The 23,979-nt window shown below is 26.7% G+C and overlaps 1 protein-coding gene across 1 annotated transcript in view; it reads right to left on the reverse strand.

The window, feature by feature from the left end:
* Nucleotides 1-23,979, reverse strand: part of LOC101241847 (telomerase protein component 1) — a 117,578-nt gene that overhangs the window by 58,029 nt on the left and 35,570 nt on the right. The window contains exons 4-10 of the mRNA XM_065796528.1: nt 19,045-19,242; nt 16,975-17,084; nt 11,302-11,359; nt 10,994-11,093; nt 10,497-10,606; nt 3,978-4,074; nt 3,151-3,253 (exon numbers count right to left, since the gene is read on the reverse strand). Coding sequence (XP_065652600.1) covers nt 3,151-3,253; nt 3,978-4,074; nt 10,497-10,606; nt 10,994-11,093; nt 11,302-11,359; nt 16,975-17,084; nt 19,045-19,242 — 776 coding nt within the window. The remainder of the gene's footprint in view (nt 1-3,150; nt 3,254-3,977; nt 4,075-10,496; nt 10,607-10,993; nt 11,094-11,301; nt 11,360-16,974; nt 17,085-19,044; nt 19,243-23,979) is intronic.

A 23,979-nucleotide genomic window follows, 5' to 3' on the forward strand; every position in this document is an offset into this window, starting at 1 on the left:
AGCAAAAGAAGAAATGTTTTAAATGCCATCTTGAAGTCATCAAAAATAAAAAGAGAAACCCATTACCTCTCTAAGAGACAAAACAAATTTTTGGAGGAAAGTAACAAACTCTTTGATATTTTGTAACAAAATTTGAAGAGAAAACTGAGAATGCCTATGAGGAGGATATTCAATGCTATCTAGGTTAAAATAAAGATAGAGACATGTATATTACATGAGTCAGCTCCAGGTTGTCGAAAGAACATTTATATTGGATCATTATAAAAAGCTTTCAAGTTCTTAGTTTTTTACTTAAGAGAAGATGTTCCTGGATTTCATTTCAATCAACCTAAAGCCTATTCAGCTGTGTATCTGGTACATGGCTGAACAGTTTGATACATGATTGAACAACCTAAAATATTCTTTTTGCGAAACAATTAAAAGATGTAAAAATTTTCAACCCAGAAATACATACATATGGTTTTTAAATTGAGATCAGAAAACATTTCTATTGATATATTAATATAACCAGGGGATATTGGAGAATGGAAAAACACTAAGAATTTGGGAAACACTATTGTGCAAGAGTTGTGTATGTGCTGTACCTAACAGTGCAAATTGTTTTTTTCCTCCCTAAACTCCTTTGCCTCCTTTACCCAGTGAACCCTGCAATTTTTAGGTTCAATATAAGAGGATCAATATAAGAGGAGGTTCAAAACTTAATATTTTTTTTATTAAAAAAATATTAAGTTTTGAACCTCCTCTTTATTTTGAATAAAGCAACAAAAAAAAAGGCTAAGGTTTTTTAAATCGCAAATATTTGGCCCAGATAATTTCATTGTTCAATTTTATGATAGCAGAATAACACTAGCAGCTATTTATGACCTTTGTGCGAAAAATAGACCAATTAAAAATAAATCTTGATGCAAAAAATCTTTAATAACATACATCTTGTTGTTAGAAATGGATACAATTCTCTTAGCTTGGACCAGGTACATTTTACTTCTGTCCATGATGCCTCTTCTAATCTGCCATCTGATCAAATTTCCAAAATAAAATAAAACTTATTGACAAACTAAATCTTTCCACCACTATTTATTTTAATCTCTTTGACTTTACTTATAGAAGCTTAATCAAATAAATTAAATCAAATTAAATTGAATCAATGAGTTAAAAATAAAAGTTCCTAAAATACTTTTACTTTCAATATTATTGTTTCAAGACAAAAGCTTTTGAATAAAAAAGATTTCATTTGAGTGACATGACCTAATACCTGGCGATCTCTTTGGCCAGTGATTATAGAAGTTGTTGCTGTGTCATCATTTGTTTCAAGACAAATTTTTTACATCACACCACATTGATAAACAAAAGATATTGTTTCTAATGTTATGCATTTAAATAATTGAGTTTAGTTTTATGAGTGGAATTTTTTCTTTTTTAATTCACAAGTTATTTAATTGTGGATTGAACACTTTTTGTTATTTGGGTGATGTCATCATCAGTTTATTGAAAAATATTAAAATAAAAATAGTATTTTAATATAAAAGCACACTGAAAAAAAAATTTGTTCTTTTTTTGTATGAGCAAAAAATTAGAACATGTAGAATGTTCTCAACATCGAGAACAACTTTTAATAAAAGATTTTAATTTAGTGTTTTAAATTTTGTTTAAAATTTAACTTATTTTTTTATAATGGGTTATCTAAAAAAGCTAAAATGGGCAGGGGCTTCCTCAATTTTACCCATTGCTCCATTTGTGACCCTCGTCATTTTTTTCCAATTTTATAAACTCGCTTTTTATAAAACAAATAATCTTGAACATAAAAATAATTTTAAGGAACATGCACTTAAAATGCTTAAATGGGCTAAGACCCCTGAATTTTACCCATTTGCCCCATTTATGTCTCTTATGTCCTGATTAAAAAAACTTTTTTTTTTTTAAAAGACAAATACTCTTGTATTATTTCCAAATTTTTTTTTGCACAAGTTAAATAAACAATTGAGAAATAAGACACATTTTTTCCACTTATTAATAAAAGTCATTTTTTTTAAATGTATGCTCCCGCCCTCTTAATGTGTTTTATATAATAAAATAATACTGGAATTAAAAAACTTTCAAAAAAAAAATTATAAGGGCTCCTTCAAGATCCTTGAACATCAAACATGTCCCTAATACTATCAAAAAAAAAGTTCTCTAAAAGTATATCAGGTTACAAAAAAAAAACTTTGAAAATATTTTTAAACTATCTTGATTTGAAGCAAATATGTTAACTAAACTAACTCCCAAAAAATTTGAGCACCATTGAACTCTTTCGTTGCCTTCAAAGGACATATTTCAAAAAAAAAGGACTTCAAAATGACTAAAAATGACTTTTTTAAAGTGTCTTGAGTTTAAGTGTATTTTATATGTTTAAGATATAATATGTTATTTATACTACTTATAATATAAAAGTTTATTATATAAAGAACCTTATCATATGTTATATATTAAGCAGTTCAGTGTTGTATTAATAAGATTTACAAATATTAAATTTAAAGTTGATTATTTAAATAGAAATATTAGTTAGTAATCATAAGATAAATATTAAAAAATTGCAATGAAAATGTACAAGGGAATAGGAAACTCATATAAATTGGGCAAAAAATCTTAGCTGAGATCAAATAAAAAAAAGAAATTATTTCTTATTAAATCAGGAAAACTTAGGCAATTTCTATTTTTTAAGAAACTTACTTTAATATATTTACACATAGAGGAAGAAAAAAAAAAAGAGAGAGATAAAGAAAGTTTAATCAAATTAATCTCAATAAAAAAACTTTTAGAGATTCAACTTCAAACAGACATGGATATTTTATAACATCAAGCTTACCTGCAATCTAAACTAAAATTACCGAAAAGATTAATTTAGTTATAACTAAACTGTAACTATACTTTGGCTAAGAAAATTTTTGGATAAAGATGAGGTTTGATGTTGTTAGTGATACTAAAATAAAAAATGTTCTCACAAAGTTAGACAAAAAGTATTCTGGTCTGAAGAATAATGAAAAAAGAAACTCTGCTAATACTTTTCAATTCCAGTATTATTTCATTATATAGAACACATTTAGAGGGTGGGGGCAGACATTTTTTTAAAAGTTGTTTTTTTGGAAACCCTAATACAAATATAAGATATACCATGCTGCTTTAGCTCTCCTTTTTTCTTGAAGTTTCTGCTTATATTTGGGCATTGGTTTTTCATTTTTTACAACAAGTGCTTCAGAAACAGTTTGAAGTGAAACTGAAATCAAAAAAATAAATGGAATTAATTAAAAACACACATTTGTAGTAAAATCTTGATAAAGTTTAATTTCTTTTGTTTAAAAAAAAATTAATTATTGTAAATTAATTTTTTTTATAAAGACAATTATTTTTACTTAACTTTAGAGATGCGACAAATATTCGGTGACTACTCAGTATTCAGCTTATTTGGCTACTTTTTTATTTGTTATTTGACTGAATATTGTTAACTATTTGGTAGAATACAGAATACTTGACTGGAACAAAAATAACGCATAAAAAAGAATTATATATTTTTAATATTTTAAATCATATTTAATAATTTTAATATTATAATTACTACTTTTTTATTTTAATAAACAATTTGCTTATTTGATACTTAAAATCTATTGGTGGTAAATGAGGATAAAAACATTTTCATCGTTTGATAATACCAAATGATTGTGCTTTTTCTCTTAAATTATACATTCTTCCAAAAATAGTTACGCGCTGTGACACTACCTCAAATGAAATAAAAACACTCACAGCATATTTAGCATATGCACCTCAATAAAGCAGGTCAGAACCAATAAAATAACTAAGTACCACTAAATAATTAGTGTTTCCGCTGAGCGCTTAGCAGATTATTTGGTATTCTGTATTCGGGAAAATCAATAGCATCTCTACTTAACTTATTTATTAAATTTTTTTACAAAATAAATATATTAAATACAGTAATCAGATACCTTCTAAATTTTTTTGAAGAAGTTTTTCTAGGTCAATTATCACATCATAGGCTGATAAAAATCGAAATGGAAACTGTTTGCTGTTAATGACAGAGTCCTAAAAATTGCAAAAATTAAATCAAATTTTAATTGTACATTACTAAATGAACTGAATCTATCGCTCAGTATGATGTCATAGTTCAGTATAATGCATATTTCAGTATGATGTCATCAGTCACTTTTCATAGGACCTAAGAGCCTGAATGTTTTAAGCTTCTTTGCGTCTTGCTCAAGTCAGGGAGCATAGTCATTAGAGTATTAATATATAAAGTCAAAAAAATGCATAATTTAAATCTAAAAAACCTAAATCTAAATTTTATTTATAAAAAAAAAAAGTTTAAGCACTATTAACCTCCTTGTTCCTTCCTTCTATTTATTTTTTTTACCTTCTCTTTATTTTTAAAAAAATGACTTAAAAATTGCCATTTAGATGGTCTTGATGGAGGGTTAATTTTTTTTTTCGTGTTTTTTTTTATTCTAAAATATTTAAAAAGACCTAATTTACTTATTACAACAAGACTTTTGTTTAAAAGTGTACTTTTTTTTAACCCTTAAAAACCTATATTTCTTGATATTGAAAATCATAAAAATTGAAATTATCTTTTATTAGCTTAATGCATGTCTTACTATATAACAGGCCTTGCCAACGTGCGGCTTTCGCAAAAAACTGGAGGCAAGATTCTAAATGTTTTAACTCTATTCTGAGAATTATAATTGCCATTGCAATTATAATTCTCAGAATAGAGTTAAAACATTTAGACTTCCAAGAAATATTGAAGAACAAAAACGTTGGATTGTTATAATACCAAGAGATAATGTTCCTGATACTAATAACACCGTAGTATCTGAAAGACATTGGCCAAAAAAATATTCAACTGTTACTGATTATGGGAAGCTGAGGCCTCGTGATGCTCCGTCAGTATTTGACTTCATAAAGCCAAGCTTAGTTCCTACTGTACCCATGCCACTTAGAAAAACATCAAAAAGTCTTAATAGCGTTCGCTGGCAAGAAGAGGATGAGTTAGCAATATTTAATTCACAAGAAAAAACAAAAAGTATTAATGTTTTATATGAAAAGTTAAAAACTAATGAATTTAATTTTGCTATTATTAATTATCTATGCAATGATATATTATATATTCAGTCTTCAGACTTTTTAAAGAAAAGTGCTATTCCTAGATTTCTTCTTTGCATAAATAAAGATCTCACTTTTAAAGCATTTCATTGTGGAGTTAAAATTAGTGTTATGACTTTATCATCTAACAGAGCTTATATTATGAACAAATTTTCTCATATCCAAGAAGCATTAAGATTTTTAAATTGTTGTGAAATAACCCCCAAAAAAGAAGTTGTATATCAACAAATTTTGTCAATGAATAAAACATGTATTGGGGAAAAATAGTATCCAATTGAAACAATTGTGCGAGCATTTGAGTATTTTTCTCTTTTGCGATCAGCCTACAATCACATCAGAGAAGATTTTAAACTTCCAAGTTTACATACTTTAGGAAGAATTACATCTAAATGTAAATTTTTAGATGATACCACTTGTATCAGACATATTTTCTCTAATCTTAGAGATGATAGACAAAAAACATTTTACTTCTTGATGAGGTTTATGTTAAACCAATGTTGCAGTATAATGGTGGCATAGTGTTTGGTAAATCAGTTAACAAACCTCATCTATTAGCACACACAGTACTGAGCGTTTTGGTTGTAACATTGTTTAATAGACCAAAATTTCTTTACAAAATGTTACCAGTCAGAGAACTTGATGATAAGTTTTTCTTTGAACAGACAACCCTGTTTCTTGATGCAATTAAAAATAATGGGGGCAATGTTGTTGCTATTGTCTGTGATGGTAACAGAGTCAATCAGAAGTTTTATAACTTTTTTGAAAAAAAAGAAGCATGGTGTACAAATAAAAGGAAAATATTGTACATGATGTACAATATTTTCCTTTTATTTGATTGTGTTCATTTATTAAAAAGTATACGTAATAACTGGATCACAGAAAAAACTTAATAACTTAAATTTTATATATATATATATATATTTTTTTTAAACATCTTCGCTTCCAACAAGGCTGCAAGCAACCACTAATTAAAGTTGGAAGTTACTGGAAGAGAAAAGATGAAGATTGTAGAGCAAGATAACAATTGACAGACGACTTAAAGGATTGCAAATTATACAAATCAGGAAAGCAAGATGAAGGAAGCAAATTCCAAAGAGCTTATGTTCAAGGAAAAAAACTAGACGAATAAGCGTTTTAGGAGCACTTAAGAACAGTCACAGAAAAAGGTTGAGACTTTATTGAATGACGAGTAAAATGAGGATGAATTTTATTAGATGGCACAAGAGACGCTAGCTCTTTAGAGCAGTGCCCATTATAGTATTTGTAGAAAAGAGAAAGAGAAGCAACATTACAACGATGTGATAACAGTTGGAGGTTGGCTGCAAGAGCGGGCCCAACTATGTTTACAATGCGTTTTTGCACCTTGTCTAAAAGAGAAAGGGCATCATTAGAAGATCCGCCCCAGATATGGCAACAGTATTCCATACATGGCCGGATTTGAGATTTATAGAGATAGAGAGTAGAATCCGGAGTAAGAAAGTGTCAAGCTCGATAAAGAGATGCAACCTTAGCAGATGCTAATTTTGCAACTGATTTGATTTATGGTTTCCAAGAAAGATTAGAAGAGTTAATCCTAGAAGATGAAGAGTAGATGACTCATCGAGTACATCACTGTTCATAAATATAGGAAGATCTAAATTATTGCGATAATGATTGGCTGAAAAAAATTGGGTTGATGGAGAAAAAAAAATAGCATGGCGGGTTGATATTAATTTGTACAAGCTTGAACTGAAAAACATTGTTAAAATGTCTAAATTAATGGAAGTTTCTGCTTATCCAAAGCCAATTGAAAGACAAAAAGTTATCACTTGTCTGCAAGTGTTTTGTAATGAAACATTGTCAGCATTAAAAAGTCATCCAGACCTGCATGAAAACGAAGGGACGATTATTTTCATCTCTAAAGTCATTGAATTTTGGAAAATTTGTAATGTTCACAGTCCATATGCAGACATTTGTTTGAAAGATTCGACTAATCTTTCAAACAAATGTCTAATCTTTCAAATAATTCTAATCGAGCTGCTATCGCTTCTGCTAATGATGACAATTTAAGCAAACTTTCTGCAATGGGTGATTTTGCAATATAAATAAAAAAAAACAGAAAAAGGAAAAAGAGTCAAATTACTAACAAGAGACACTGCTAATTGTTTAGCTCAGACCTGTTATGGTTTGGTTCAGTTGTCAAAATATCTTTTAGATACAACTCATCAGTATGTATTATTAGGCAACTTTACAACAGATTTATTAGAAAAGCTCTTTGGAAAATTAAGACAAGGCTCAGGAGGAACTTATTTTATTTCCGTTCAACAAGTTCTTAAAAATTAACTATATACCGCACAAAGTTGCTATTAAAGTTTGAGAAAAGTTCAGATATGTTAGCCAATCTAGGTTCAGATCACTCTGTCCAAAATGTAAATTTTTACCAAGCGAGGGTATTTGCAACGTTATTGACATTTTACCTGCTCTGTGTGATTCATTGACTGTTGATATTAAAATGTCATTAGTTTATATTGCTGGGTACATTATTCGTGAAGATGAAAACCCAGATGACACCTTTTATTTCTATGGAGCTTATAGAAATTTTGTAAAGGACATAAATCAAGAAGGTTTAACAATTCCTGATGACAAAGTTTGTCAATGGGCAACTTACTGTCACATTCTTTTTTATGAAGTATATAACGACACTTGTAGGTCATCACTGTGTAACCTCCTTATGATGCTATCAGAATTTTATTCATTAGGTATGCAAAGACATCATGGATTAACAATGACAAATATTTTATTTAATAATTATCGCCAACTCCATTCACCTCGTTCACACAAGGAGTCAAAGTAGAAATTGATATAACTTAGCACAAAGTAAAATATTTGCAATGTTTTTAAAAAAAACTGCAAAATAGAGTTTAGTAAAATATCTAAAAAGCTTGTATTTACTTTTTATTCTCTAAAGATTTTATCTCTTTTTTCTCAAAAAATTATTTTTAATACTTAAAAAACCCATTAATAAATTTTGTGGTAAATGCTAATATTAAATTATAGCAAAATATAAATCTATATATACTAACTAAATTATTTAAACATAATTAGTTTTAGATAATTTAAAAGTCATTTAAGTTAATTTAAAATTGTTATAAGTGTTATTTGTTAGTTATATTAAAATGTTAGTTATAAACAAAATTAAAAAAAAAAGTATAATAAATTCATCTTTTCACTTTTTATAAGTTACTTTTAGTAGATATATCATACAAATATTATATTCATGTGAAAATCACCTAACTAAAAATGTAAATTACTGTGAAGTAATATTTTTAATCTTGCCTCCAGTTTTTTACGCAAGTTGGCAAGGCCTGCTATATAATAAGCTATGGCTTAATGCTATAAATTTATAGTCTGGTGCATCTTCTAGTAATTTATACTTATTGACTATTCTAACAATTTCAGATTGGTACAATAAACTTAAAACAATTTTGTAGATAAACATAGCAATAAAAATAAAAAGAAAACATATTAATCAAAAATTATAAAAACAAGAATCTTGTGTCAAAAATGATGACAAATCAGTTTTGTAGGTTATATAATTAGCTTATTTTATTGTTATACTAACTTATTTTTATTTCACTTTTTTGATTTTTTCAGTTTCATTGTATTCTTAGTACATTGAATTTAATATAGTTTTAGTACATCATAAATAAATTTCAATATTTTTGTTAATCTAATTCGTTTTATACAACTTTTATTAGTATCTAAGCACTCCTTTTCTACTGAGACTTCGTATGGGTTTTCCAGGAGTATAAGAACAACACAATTGATGGCGTAAGTAAATTATTTAATTCAAATATTCATAAATACGTCTAATTTTTGTTCAGTGTGATAATCTTTTTTTTTTAGGATTAATCTTAGGATTACTGACTAGGGCATCAGCTACTGATATGGCAAATATTATTACAAAAAAGAAATTTTTCATTGAGAAGTGTCGAATATGTTAAAAAATTTAGGTATTAAACATTGTAAAGAGGTTTTTCAATTAAAAGTTATTTGAGTTTATGATAAAAACTTTTAAAAAACCTTTGTTCATAAAGTTAGTTACAATTTAGATGGTGAACCAATAATACTATCCTCGAATCAAAAAAGAAAAACATCTTACATTTACTGCAGAAAGTGGAACAAAGAGAAGCAAATATTCAATGCATGAAATTATTATAAGTGGAACTTGTAAAGTAAATGCAAGTTGTTTTTTTTTTTGTAAAGTAAATGCAAGTAAAGAAGTTCAAGAAGAATTTAACATGAAACTCATGAAGGATCTTGACAATTCTTTTCTTGCTGTGATTTTTGACAAAAAAAATTAAAATACTGGTGCAAGGTGATGAAAGGTGGTGCAAGGTGAAAACAATGGTCAAGTTGTTAAGCTAGAAAAAGCTATAAATAGAAAAATATATTTTGTAGGACTTCAATTCTATTAAAATGAATTACTTAGACAACTAATTATTTTACTTGATGAAAAAAAAAAAAGATTCAAAAAATATAAAGGTGTAGTTTGTTCATCTGTTTAAGAAGATTCCGTTTATAAACTCCCTATAATAAATTTTTCTACAACAAAGTCAGAAATCATTTGTTGATGAAAATATTGTTTCTGATTTGAGTAGTGATCAAAGAAAATTATATAAATATACTGTAGAAATAAGTACAGGTCTCCAAAAAATTTGTAATGAGAAAACATAGTTCAATCGAGTTCGAGTTCAATCCCCACAAGGTCTGGTAATAATAGAAAAGAGGAGGTCAACTCTCAGACCTATGATCTGAGAGTTAGCCTCTTCAGTGCCTCTCTCAGTCGGTCAATTTTATACATAACCAAAAAAATTTAGGCTTTTATATTTATATTATTTCATTTTATTTTAGCCAATTTTTGCAACATGCTTTATTTATGTAAAACATATGCATTTACACAATAATCCCCAATTTTATCAATTTTATTAGGTAGTGTGACCTAGTATGAATAAACGCGTGTGTATGTATGTATGCATGCATGCATGCATGCATGCATGCATGTATGTATGTATGCATGTATGTATGTATGTATGCATGTATGTATGTATGAATGTATTTATGTGTATATATATATATACATATATATATATATATATATATATATATATATATATATATATATATATATATATATATATATATATAATATATATATATATATATATATATATATATATATAAATATATATATATATATATATATATATATATATATATATATATATATATATATATGTACATTTATATATATGTTTAGTATGTTAATATGTAAATATTATACATATTTATATAACTTTTTAAACCTTGTTTTTAAGACGTGATAGAATTTTTGCATGGTACTTTTCAGATAATCCAACAAGTATCATATTTCGTAGATTTCTTAACATAGCCATAAATGGCAGCTTGTTGTGATCTTAAAAAAAAACAAAAAAACATATTAAACAATGACTCCAACTTTCATTCTGTCGAGAAAACTAAACACTAAATTTGTCTATAAAACTGCATAATTATTCAGTTTGCTAAACTTAACAACTAATCAGTTCATAGAGTATAACATTCAAAGAATCAGCACAATTATTATAACTATTATAAGTTATTACTTTTTCCTTATCTTTTAACTTACTTTAAATTCTACATCAGCGTAAGCAAAACACTTAAAATTCGATTTGTTATAATACATTATATGTTATATAAAATTAATTCAAATATAAAAATGACACTATACATACATACATTCATACTTGGGTACTTCCACCTAGCAAGATATACCTTAACTCCTATTTTTTTATTCTCTACTTACCAAGCAAATCTTGCCATGTCTTAGATTTGTTTCCTTTTAATGAGAGTTGTGTCTCCCAAGTCTCTGGTATTTGGAGCTTCATCCTTTTACCAGCTTGTTCCTGTAAAAGAAAAGAAAAGTTTGTAAAAAAGATTCTTAAGCCTACAGTCAATATAAAAGTTGATTTCAAGATTTTCATTTGCTCAAAAAAAAAAACCTCTAATTTGCAAGCAGATGACCAAATAATGCAGTAGAAAATCTAATTAAAAATCTCATTAAAATAAATTACTTAATTATATTTTTTATTAATTATTATAAAAAAGAAATACCTGGACCCATGTTCCTGGTAATTTAGATTTATAAAAAGATTCCAAATCACTTGGATATCTAAAAATAAAATAATCATAAATCTCTGAAATGTATAAACAAAACAAAGTTACTTTCTGGTATATATCCTCTGAAAGTTAATGAGTCTGAAATGCAGACATTTGTGCATACATACATATACATACATACATACATTTGTGCATACACACATATACATACATACATACATACATACATACATACATACATACATACATACATACATACATACATACATACATACATACATACATACATACATACATACATACATACATACATACATACATACATACATACATGGATATAAAATGAAGCGAAATCAGATGAAAATTTTAAAAATGATAATTATATTATAAAAAACTTAATAAATAAAATATTGTCAAAAAAATGTACTCTTTTCTTTTTTAGTTAATAAACTTTATTTTTAATGCTGTTAAATCTAACATATTTACTTTCATGTAATATAGTTATAATTTTTTAAAAGTTTAATATAATTTCGCTTCAGTTGAGACTCAACATGATACACGATTGAGAATTTCTTTTTTGGCGGACCCCTATAAATATTTTTTCAAATACTTTTTTTATCATACAGAACACATTAAGAGGGTCCCAGCATATATTTTTCAAAATTGCTGTTTTTTGGGACACCCTAACATACATACATGCATACATACACACATAGACTAGCTACATATATATATATATATAAATATATATATATATATATATATATATATATATATATAAATATATATATATATATATATATATATATATATATATATATATATATATATATATATATATATATATATATATATATCTACTATAGCATATTTATGTAAGCATTTGCTCACTTTTTTTGCTTATCTAAATAAATATGGCTTTTTAGAAAAAGAAGAAAAAAACGAAGAATAACGAATGAAATGAATATATATATATATATATATATATATATACATATATTATATATATATATGTGTATTATATATATGTACATATATATATATATATATATATATATATATATATATATATATATATATATATGTATTATATACATGTATACATATACATATATATATATATATATATATATATATATATATATATATATATATATATATTATATATGTATTATATATATGTATATATGTATTATATATATGTATATATATTTATATATATATATATTATATGTATATATATATTATATATATATATACTATATGTATTATATATATACACTACATGTGTATATATATATATATATATATATATATTATATGTATATATACTATATGTATTATATATAGACTACATGTGTATATATATATATACAGGCTTGGACAAGAATGGCATGTGATCACACTCTGTAACTGACCATGCTAATTTTTTTTTCTGTTTTTTTTTCTTGTTTTAACAATTCTAATGCAATAAAAAAAGTGTTACGATATGAATAACTTTTATTCGTTGATCTATAGTTTTTATTTTATGCAACAACTTTAGATAAAACCATAAAATTAATTATGATTGTTTACATAAACGCAGGTGTGAATTAATGAAAAATGCTATACATAAATTTTTTTTATGTAGGCATGTATTTTTTTTGATAAATATAAATATTTGAAACTATTTTTCCATGTCTTTCAGACCCGACAACACAGCGGGAGGGAAGGGGGCAGGGCCCCCCCTCCTTCCCCCACAAACACACACACTTTTTTTCTAAAGGACTTTTTTTTTTTTGTAAAAAAGAAAATTTCAGATATAGAGGACTTTTTTTAAAAATTGACAATTGTGCCCCTCCACTTTGAAACCCATGTTGTCGGCCCTGTTTTCCTAATCTTAAAAATCTTTTAAACCATTATTTTTATAAATAATTTTTTTAAAGTTACTTTAATATATGAATAAGTTCAAAACCTTTGGTGACTACTAGCTTTTACACATTTTATGTGAATTATACAAGAATATAAAATAACTTTATTTACTTATAAAAGCATGTATTTTGTTGATTAATGGAAAAGTTTTGAAGCATTTTGTAATGTTCATACGATTAATTTTTATAATTAAACTTATGATTTTTTTAAATTTTTTAAACAAACATTTTTTGGAAAAAAATCCTTTTTTTCTTTCCCTATTACAATAGGAATGAATGAGTTTAAATCTTTTATAATAATTTTTAAATTCGTTACGTGAAGCGCTTATTAACTCTTTAACAGTCCTGTGTTTTTTTTAAATACGGTCACTATTAGTCCAGTTTGTTTTTTTGAAGCAGTCTCTAAATGTCCCGTGTTTTTAAAATCATAGTATTTTTTTACTAATAGAATAAAAAAAGTTTCCTCCTATTTTTAACATTATTAAACACTACAAAATGTTATTTTTTAAGTTTAAGAATATATAAATCATACTATATAAATACAAAATTTTTAAAAAATGTATTCAATAATATTCATTTTTTGTATGATAATTGGAAACGCATGGAGCTGCACAAAGTCCTACATCACATTCTACACATTCATATCTTGAATCTTTCCCAATATTGTGTTTGTAACATACCAGACACCTTCTCTGAGCATTGACCTTTCATTATCATCTTCAATAATCCTTCATTAAATATATATTTTCATCATTGATTCATTAAATGTATAATTTTCTATCTTTTTGTGAGCAAATGTTTTGATAATTATTTTTGCACTGAATGAACTTCCTTGTTTGTCATATTTAAAATTAAAGCGAACACGCTTAAAAATGAATCATTGAAACAAAAGCTCTGTAATTATGTAATAAATTTTGTGACAAGTAGATGTATAATTGCTGATGAACAAGAAGGAAAAATAAGGAGATGCATAAAACTGTAATATTACGATATGCACATTTGGAAACCACTTTAAATTTGTGTAATAATACGACATAGACTGTTAACAGGTTAAAAAAGTTGTAATGCTCTAATTAAAATTAAATTAAATTGCTTGTTGGCAGTTTATTTTATTTAAATTACAGGCGCATTTTATTTAAAAGTTGAAAACCTTTATTTTAACTAGACTTACTAATCAGAGCATGAAATTATTAAAAATTACTATTTTAAAAAGACTAAATTATTTTTTTTAAACAATTTTTTTTGCAACTTTTTTGAAAAAATGTTTATAAAATTTTAAAATATGAGGCCGGATGAATAAAAACAAGCAACTGCTTTTACTCAGTAATTGGTCAGCTTTACCTGAATAAAAACTTTTGCAGTTTTGCTCAAACTTTTATTCACATAAAGTTAACCAATTTACTCAGTAATTGTTCAACTTTACGCGAATAAAAACTTAAGCAAAATTGCTAAAGTTTTTATTCACTTAAAGCTGACCAATTACTGAGTAAAAGCAAATGCTCATTTTTATTCACCTGGCATATAATATACAACACTTTTTAATAAATTTGATAAAATTTGTTCATTTATTAAACAATCATTAGTAGTAATTAGTTACTTAATTTAAAAGCGTTTTGCATAACTTTAATAAAACGTTTAAAAAGATAGGTTTTAATAACATTTATTTTAAACATAATTAAAAACATAACAAAAAGTTTTCGACTTTTTTTAACATAATTAAAAACATAACAAAAAGTTTTCGAAATTTTTATTTTTTATTTTTATTTTAGTGCTTATAAAATTTCTTTTTGAATTTTTTTTTCATTTCTTTTTTTGTTAGGAACTTTTTTTTTGTTATTTCTTTTTTTAAACTTTTTTCCTAGTTTAAGTTTAGCTTAGCGTTTCTACATTCAGTGCATTTCTGAAATGTTTAAATCATCAAAATATATAAGCAATCGTGGTCAAGTTGTCAAAAAATGAAATCATTTGCGTGGTCAGCAATAGCGCTCGATCGCACACCATTCCTGTCCAAGCCTATATATATATATATATATATATATACTACCAACAAAAGCTTAAAGGCAAGTTCTGAACTTTAGAAATAAACTAATAAGTAAACCTTTTCTTGTCTAATTTGTACTCTAATTGTTGAAATTACAAGAACTAAATATTGTTAAACATTTTTATTATCAATAATTTCTAACTTTAACTCACATTTTACTTAATAACCTCCTTTATTCTTTACTACAACTGCTCTGCGCAGTCTTCTGAATACCTTTCTCTTATCTGCACACTAAAACACAATATTTTGAACCAAAACCTTCAAATTTACAGACTCGTCTGTCCAAAGAACATTTTTACATTGTTCAATTGACAAATGTGAATGAATTTTAGCCCAATTTAACCTTTTTCTCTAATTAATTGGCTTTAATAATGGTTTACAAACAGCTCAACACTATCTCATGAATGAATATACTCAAAGCATATAAATGCTGTTGCTGAGGTCACTGAGGCAGCATATGAATGCTAATGTTTGTTCCAATAAAAAAGTATTGCCTGCAGATAGATCTTCAAAAATTTTGAATTTTAACTTTAAAATGCACCATATTCTTTATGATACTTGAAATAAGATCTGCTGTTTTTTGATTATGTGTGCTATTTCCATCACTCCAGGCCTTGTTTTAAAGCGTTAGGCAGCTCGCAATATATGTATTCGTTAGGCTATTTTACATATGTCTAAAGCGATTTCAGTTAGGTAACTTTTTGCTATTTTTAATATTTAAATTAGTTAAAAGATTTGAATGACAATTAGTTGAATATAAAAAATTGACATATTTTAATTTATTTATAGGAATGTCAGAAAAAGAAAGAAATGTTAAAAAATAAATAAAAAAGTTTAAATACTAAAAATCTAATAAGTCAGTTAGTATTAGTCAATATTTAAAAAAAAAAAACATTCCATAATATATTTACATATTAGAAATAATTCTTAAATTTTTTTGGAGTAAATTATTATATTGTGATTGAGTTTAAAAAAGTTAAAAAATAATAAAAAAAACTTTACGACAACAAATTAACATTAAGCTTTAAATTAACATTAATGGGTTAAGCATTTTTAATTTAAAACAAGGTCTAATTTACACACAAAGGAATTATTAACTCAAAAAATGTACTTATATAAAAGACCATTTAAATGTTATTAAAATGATTCAATATTATGGATGAGAAAAGATTTGACATAATTCATAAAAGAAGTTAATTATAAGAATGACAAGGGGAGGAATTTATTTTTGTGTCTTGAAGATTATTTTTGTTTAGTAGATTTTCTCCTCTGTAAAATATTATTTAGAATTTCTTATTTAAGCAAAGTTGTTTTTGTACTTAATTGATTTTAAAAAACCTTAAAACCAATAAGTATAAAATATGAGTACAAAATGCTTGTACTGTAATTTAAAAGTGGTTTCACATTTTTAGTTAACTCTAAATGACATACATTTACTTGTTTTATAAACATTTTGTGGTTTAAAAGTTTTCAGGAATAAAAATTTAATATTTTTAATCTTTTTTTAATTTAAAATTTTTTTTGTTCAGGTTTCAAATAATATTTATTTATACATAGATTAAATTAAAAAAACTAAGATAAAATAAAGTTTACATATAAATTTAAATACAAGAAAAATTAAATTAATATTAATAACAAAATTTAATTCGGAAGAAATATGTCATTTATAAAAATAATCAAAATATTAGCATAAAAAACAAAACTTTTAAAAATTACTTTTTTCCAAGTAAAGCCATGACATGATAAACAGGCTCAGAAATATGCAGCTTTCGTATCAACTCCTTTAAAGTATAACCTTTTAATGTTACTAATGAAAGATCAGGAGCCTAAATATAAAGAATTAATTAAATAATGCAAAAACTATGAAATAATGATATTAATGTTGGCAATTAAACTATAAAACAATTTATTACTACAAACAAAAAATTTAGAAGATAAGTTTTATTAAAAAAAAAAAATTGTATAAAACATTAGTTAACAAAAAAAGTTTTTTTAATTTAATTCAAAGTAAATGACAACTTGTTACTATCTCAACAATATATGCACTATCATTGTTTATGACCTCTTGCCAATTCTTAGGTAAAGAAAAAATACTGTTAGCATAGAACTCTCTAGGCTATAAATCAAAGAAGTGAATAAAGATTAGATAAAGTGTTGTAGGCCTCATCGTCGCCCTCATCGTCTTCAAATCAAAAGCTGTTGTTTAGTGACTAGAACTAATATTAATCCAAAATAAACACAGAACTAATAATAAAAAATTTATGATTCGTTCAGGTGTTTGATAGGTGACCTAGCTCAATAGCACTTAATTTGTGTGGTATTCAAACACTGAGTTTGAAGGTGTATACCATTTTGTGTAAGTGTTAATCTATAGTATAATGAGTACATCTAAATTTATTTGGTAAGCATTTTTTATCACTTTCAATCAGTTCTTTTTCTTATATCTCGAATTACTTTCAACCAACTGCTTTAAATGCTCAAAATCTAATTCATTGGTCTGCAGAATCAGGCCGACCTTGCAACATTAAGATATCGTTACAAAAGACAAAAGAAAGTGTTTGAAACTAATGTTTTAATGTTGTCTCAGACAACAAACATTTACCAATCAGATTATATACAATCTGTGTGGCTATGGCTGCTGAGTGGCTTGACTAAAAATCATAAAGCAGACAGTACTGAACAAGGTGTTTAACAATGCCCATTGTTTGGGGTATACTAAAGTTGTAATGCAGAATTTAAACTGGCCTGATAGGCCATTTAAAGCAACATCGATACTCAAATCCTGAAAACTTCTAAAACCTTCCAGAAAAAAAAATGCTTAATACTATTTAGCCAACCATTAATATATTCCATTAATATTTTAATTAATGTTAAATTATGTTAATTATGTTTGTTTTTAAAAAAATGCTTATTACTATTTAGCCAACCATTAATATATTCCATTAATATTTTAATTAATGTTAAATTATGTTAATTATGTTTGTTTTAAAAAAAATGCTTATTACTATTTAGCCAACCATTAACATATTCCATTAATTATGCTTGTTTTAAAAAAAAAAAAAAACTAATGAATATTGCTATTAAAAGCTAAGAATATCACTAGATTGATATACAATATAAGCATTGTACTGCCAGAGATGTGGTGGAAATTAAACTTCATGCACTCGTTTTATAACTCTTGCTTCCTAAGCAAAAATGAATGAAATGACTGAAATGAAATGTGTGCTCTATCATTACACTACTAGCCAAAAGTACTGCAAAGTAAATATTCTGTGAAAATAAATATAAATCCAGTGAATTACAGAGATAAACTAAAAATAAATTAGTGAAAGCTATTATTAACAACTCTGTGTTAGATATAGATATAGTGTTATATAGATAAGAGAAGAAATGAAAGGGTTTTTTCTTAAAGAATTTCTGTTAAGGTCAGCTTATCAAAACTAATGCATCCTGTACCCTGTATAAAGTTTTTGCTGATAATTTTTGCAAATTTAACTTAAAAAAAAGACCTTGTAACAATCATAAACAGTTTTAACACAGTTCATAATTTTATATTATTTCTACTATACATGCAATAGGATAGGAGATTAGAGGAAAAGAGGGATTGATAACACAGTTAAAAAATGACTAAGAAGTCATTTTTGTTTTAACTAAATATTAGGTGTTAAAAAAAATTACTTATGAAGTTAAAAAAAAAAGTGTTAAAAAATAGTTTTATTAACATTTCTTTAGTTAAACTTTCAAATCTCAAAATTAATACAAAAAGTATACAAAAAATGTTTATACTTTTTCATTCCCGTTATCACCTTGGCATTGCCGATAAACTTCTTCTTTATCAACGTAAACTGATTTAGTTTTCTTCTGGATCTTTTCTTTGTTGTATTTACCTAACTGATATTCATCAAAATCAGGGAACTTTTCAACAAGAGCTTTACGAAGAGCTGTCGGTAGAGATTTGTCATTAATCGATTGATCAAAAAAAGTCTGGAAAAAACATAAAACATACGTCATATTTAAAAAACTATATGTATATAGATATCAAAATAAAACTTCTTTTAATGGATTTAACTTTATTTGTTAAAAATAAATTTACTTTTACAATATTTCAAGGAAATATTGAATATAGGAGGGCAGGGTTGTTTTGATTTAAATTTAATCAGTTGATTTAAATCGATTTAGGTCATGAATTAAATTGGAGGAATAAAAATCATGATTTAAATTTTGTTTTTTGATTTTAATTGTTTCTCATGATCATTTATTGATTAATCAACTTAAATTCAAATGCACTAGCTAAAAATAACTCCTACATAAATTACTTATGCATTATATAATATGTATTAGTCATATAACTATTAATATTAAGTTTTAAATAAGATTTTAATTAAGATTTTTATCCGTTTAATTAAATATTTTGTTTCATGTTTTAAACTATTGATTTACAACTTTTATTTTTGTTATTATTTAATAAATATAATAATATAATAATAAATATAAATATATTCTACAATATTTATATAATAAATATAAATACATTCTTTTTATATAAAAGTTGTATATTAAAGTTGAATTTTTAAAAAAAAATTGTATTATTCATTTAAAACTGCTTGTTTATTTATAGTTTAAAATAAAAATAATATAACTAGAAATAAAAATATCTGGTACCAGCAAAAAAAGAGATGTGGTTTAAAGAAATATTTGCTTAGTTTATATAACTAGAAATAAAAATATCTGATATCAGCAGAAAAAGAGATGTGGTTTAAAGAAATATTTGCTTGGTTTATATAACTAGAAATAAAAATATCTGGTACCAGCAGAAAAAGAGATGTGGTTTAAAGAAATATTTGCTTAGTTTATATAACAAGAAATAAAAATATCTGGTACCAGCAAAAAAAGAGATGTGGTTTAAAGAAATATTTGCTTAGTTTATATAACAAGAAATAAAAATATCTGATATCAGCAGAAAAAGAGATGTGGTTTAAAGAAATATTTGCTTGGTTTATATAACTAGAAATAAAAATATCTGGTACCAGCAGAAAAAGAGATGTGGTTTAAAGAAATATTTGCTTAGTTTATATAACTAGAAATAAAAATATCTGGTACCAGCAAAAAAAGAGATGTGGTTTAAAGAAATATTTGCTTAGTTTATATAACTAGAAATAAAAATATCTGGTACCAGCAGAAAAAGAGATGTGGTTTAAAGAAATATTTGCTTGGTTTATATAACTAGAAATAAAAATATCTGGTACCAGCAGAAAAAGAGATGTGGTTTAAAGAAATATTTGCTTAGTTTATATAACTAGAAATAAAAATATCTGGTACCAGCAGAAAAAGAGATGTGGTTTAAAGAAATATTTGCTTAGTTTATATAACTAGAAATAAAAATATCTGGTACCAGCAGAAAAAGAGATGTGGTTTAAAGAAATATTTGCTTGGTTTATATAACTAGAAATAAAAATATCTGGTACCAGCAGAAAAAGAGATGTGGTTTAAAGAAATATTTGCTTGGTTTATATAACTAGAAATAAAAATATCTGGTACCAGCAGAAAAAGAGATGTGGTTTAAAGAAATATTTGCTTAGTTTATATAACTAGAAATAAAAATATCTGGTACCAGCAAAAAAAGAGATGTGATTTAAAGAAATATTTGCTTAGTTTATATAACTAGAAATAAAAATATCTGGTACCAGCAGAAAAAGAGATGTGGTTTAAAGAAATATTTGCTTAGTTTAGTAAAAAGGGTAATAAAGCTAAATGCAAAAGCTGGGGTGTAATAAAATGCAAAGTTTGGTTGCTCGAATAAGAAACCAAAAAATGTGTTGGTAAATTTTGAAAGATGTTTAAAATGGTAAAAACATTTGTCAAGACAGGGTATAAAATATCAACCAGGCAACTGAGGAACCACAAATTAGTCTATGTTCTGTTAAAAAAACTGAATCTAGTCAATCTACTGTAGATAAAGCAAACTTTTTGTGTTCATATTAAAAGCCAGTGGCAAGACCAAGCAGTGGCAAGACATTGACAACTATATTGGATTCATACCTTATTAAAAACAAAAAATCTAAAAAAGAAGCAATTGATGAGCAGATAGCAAGAATACTCTATTGTAAAAAAATGAAATAATCCTTGATGTTATGACCCAGAAAAATCCTTTGGGGGTATGGTTGTACTATCATTGGTGGTTACTGGGATATGAGTCCCTAAATCTGGTTACACCGTCCAAGGAAGAAAATCCATTTTCAAATTTTGCATAAAATCAAAGTTGGTTTCAAGAACTTTTATTTATCTCAAAAATATGACAAAAATATTTATGCAGTAAATTCACTCGTAAATAACAATTTTCTTCAATTTTGACAAAGTAAAGTTTTAATTCTAATCGTTTTTTCTTAAGAAAAATGTCTAAATGTGGTAGTGGTGTAGTGGTAGAGCACTCACTTCATAAGCGAGAGGTTCCGAGTCTGATCCCGACCACAACCCTGGTAGTACCGCGCGCAACTCGTTTCTCCGTGAAGCGACCTTGTTTGTCAAGGTTCCTGTTTTGGAGTTATAGAGTTGAGAGAGGGTTATACCACAAATAAGTAGCCTCCTTGCCTGTAGTGGCCTTCTCGACCTTGAGGAGGTGAATTAAAACAAAAACATCAACAACAAAAAAACTGATTTGCAATATTCCTAACCAATTTTTTTTTCTGTTGAAGTTTGTGATACATCATTGCAGCCTGTCTTCATACACTTGGTGGTTGCTTAGTTTCTTTTACCTTTGCCAATGGGTATTGAAAAGATGATGGAGTGCTTCAGTTGCTTGCTCTGAATAAATTAACAAAGAGCTATTGTGGTGTTGGATGAATTGTGGAACATGGTGGATGACAGCATGAACCTTGTGAGTGATGGTGGTGTCCTGAAGTTGTAAATAAGAGACTCTGATTTGTTCAATTTTTTCTCAGAGAGACTGTTGAAGATGATTTATGACACCAAACAACAGATGAAGCTCCATGAGTTGAAGTACATCAAGGACAAAGGATTCATTTGAGGCGCTAATGATGGGTTCATGAACAGAGTTTCTGAATGAACTTGCTTTCTTGATGTTAGGACCATCCGCATTGAATGCCTGATAATCTCTTCTGATGGATCCAAAAGTTCTTAAAGATCCACGCTTTGCAAGATCTTTTGATGGAATGTCACACCAAGAGCATGGGTGTGCACTAGAATGTGCTTGTAGACCCGCCAGCAATGTCAAGCAAAGAAAACTATAGCACGCTATAGTTCAGCAAAATGACTATCAAGTGTTTTGCTCAACTGATCAAACTTGGAGAGGAAGTTCTTTTCAACAATTTGACTTGGAACAACTTATTTAGTATTGATGCCAGCTTTTTCACACCAGATTTAGACAGTTCTGTGTTGTGTTGCACATAAACAAGATCTTTTGCTGTCAGTTCTGGTCCTTCATTGAAAAGCCTTCTTTCTTTTGAAGATGAACCTTGGAAATAATTAAGAGAGATTTTACATTATTATGCATTACATAGACTTAAAATATGAGGCTAAAACTTTAAATATCTAGTACAATGTTACCTGAAAGAACTGGAACAGGGTGGCCTCCTATTCCCTTAGGTCTACTGAGACTAACTGTTCCATGGGGTGAAGCACCCTTGATGCTGTAACTCTTTTAGCTGCCACAAAGTCTATTGACATGGTTCTGCTAAATTCTTTTGCAGGGTAGACTTGAGCAACTATGTAGGAGACCTTGCCAACAATCGAAAAGCATTTAGAACAACTTCTTTCAACTGATTTCTGGTTTATTTCAGGTTTCTGTGTTGCCAAGACTGGATGTGGAAAATTGCGCTTTGCTTTGCCAACTGAGCAAATCAAACAATCACAAACTGAATCTCTTGTAACAGAATATACTTTGATAGTGGAAAAGTCAAACAACTGTGGTTAGGTTTGAAGCTTTCCCCCCTCAGGCCTCCTAAGGTTGGAGCGGGAATGTTTACAAATACCAATTTGGACTTTTGGATCATCAAGTCAATAGGCTGTTTCAAAATTTGTTGCTCTTTTTCTGTCATAAAGCTGGTTAAAAAGTGACTAGCCTTGTCAAGACACAAGAAGCAAACAGTCTTCTTGTTCTTCTCGTGGTTTTTTGCTTGATTTGGCATACTTTTTGTTGATTCAGATGCCAAATCTATGAAAAAAATGAATTGAACAACTAATGCTTAACTTTTTCCCAGAATTTTATAATATTATTTTATAAAAAATCAATTTCGATTAAAAAATTTTTTTGTACAGATAACTCGTATATTCTTTTTTAAACAAAAAAAATGCAACCAATTTGTTTTATTTTCTTCCTTAGACTTATCCACTTTTTATGCCCAGGATTCTTTTTGCAGGATATAACCTCCCTACTAGAATTGATATAAATGAAAAACAAATAGATACTGTTCACATTAACAGTTAGCTGGTCAGGTTTGCTTCAGTCCATAACCATGAGTATTGATAGGTGGAACAATAATGAACCAATAGCTTGTGCAAAAACAACAAACTCAGATATCTATCTTGCAGATACAATTGATATTCACATAGTTCTGACTATTTGGTTGACGTTGCTGTTAATTCTATAAACAAGTGCGAAAAAACAATTTAGTTGTAAAGTTTGCAGTGTAGTAATTGATAATGCAGCAAATGGGTTGAAAATGAAACAACAATTGGAAACTAGAGATAATGTAAATGTTATTA

Source organism: Hydra vulgaris, chromosome 04 (assembly GCF_038396675.1).
Source record: "Hydra vulgaris chromosome 04, alternate assembly HydraT2T_AEP".
Lineage (NCBI taxonomy): Eukaryota > Metazoa > Cnidaria > Hydrozoa > Anthoathecata > Hydridae > Hydra > Hydra vulgaris.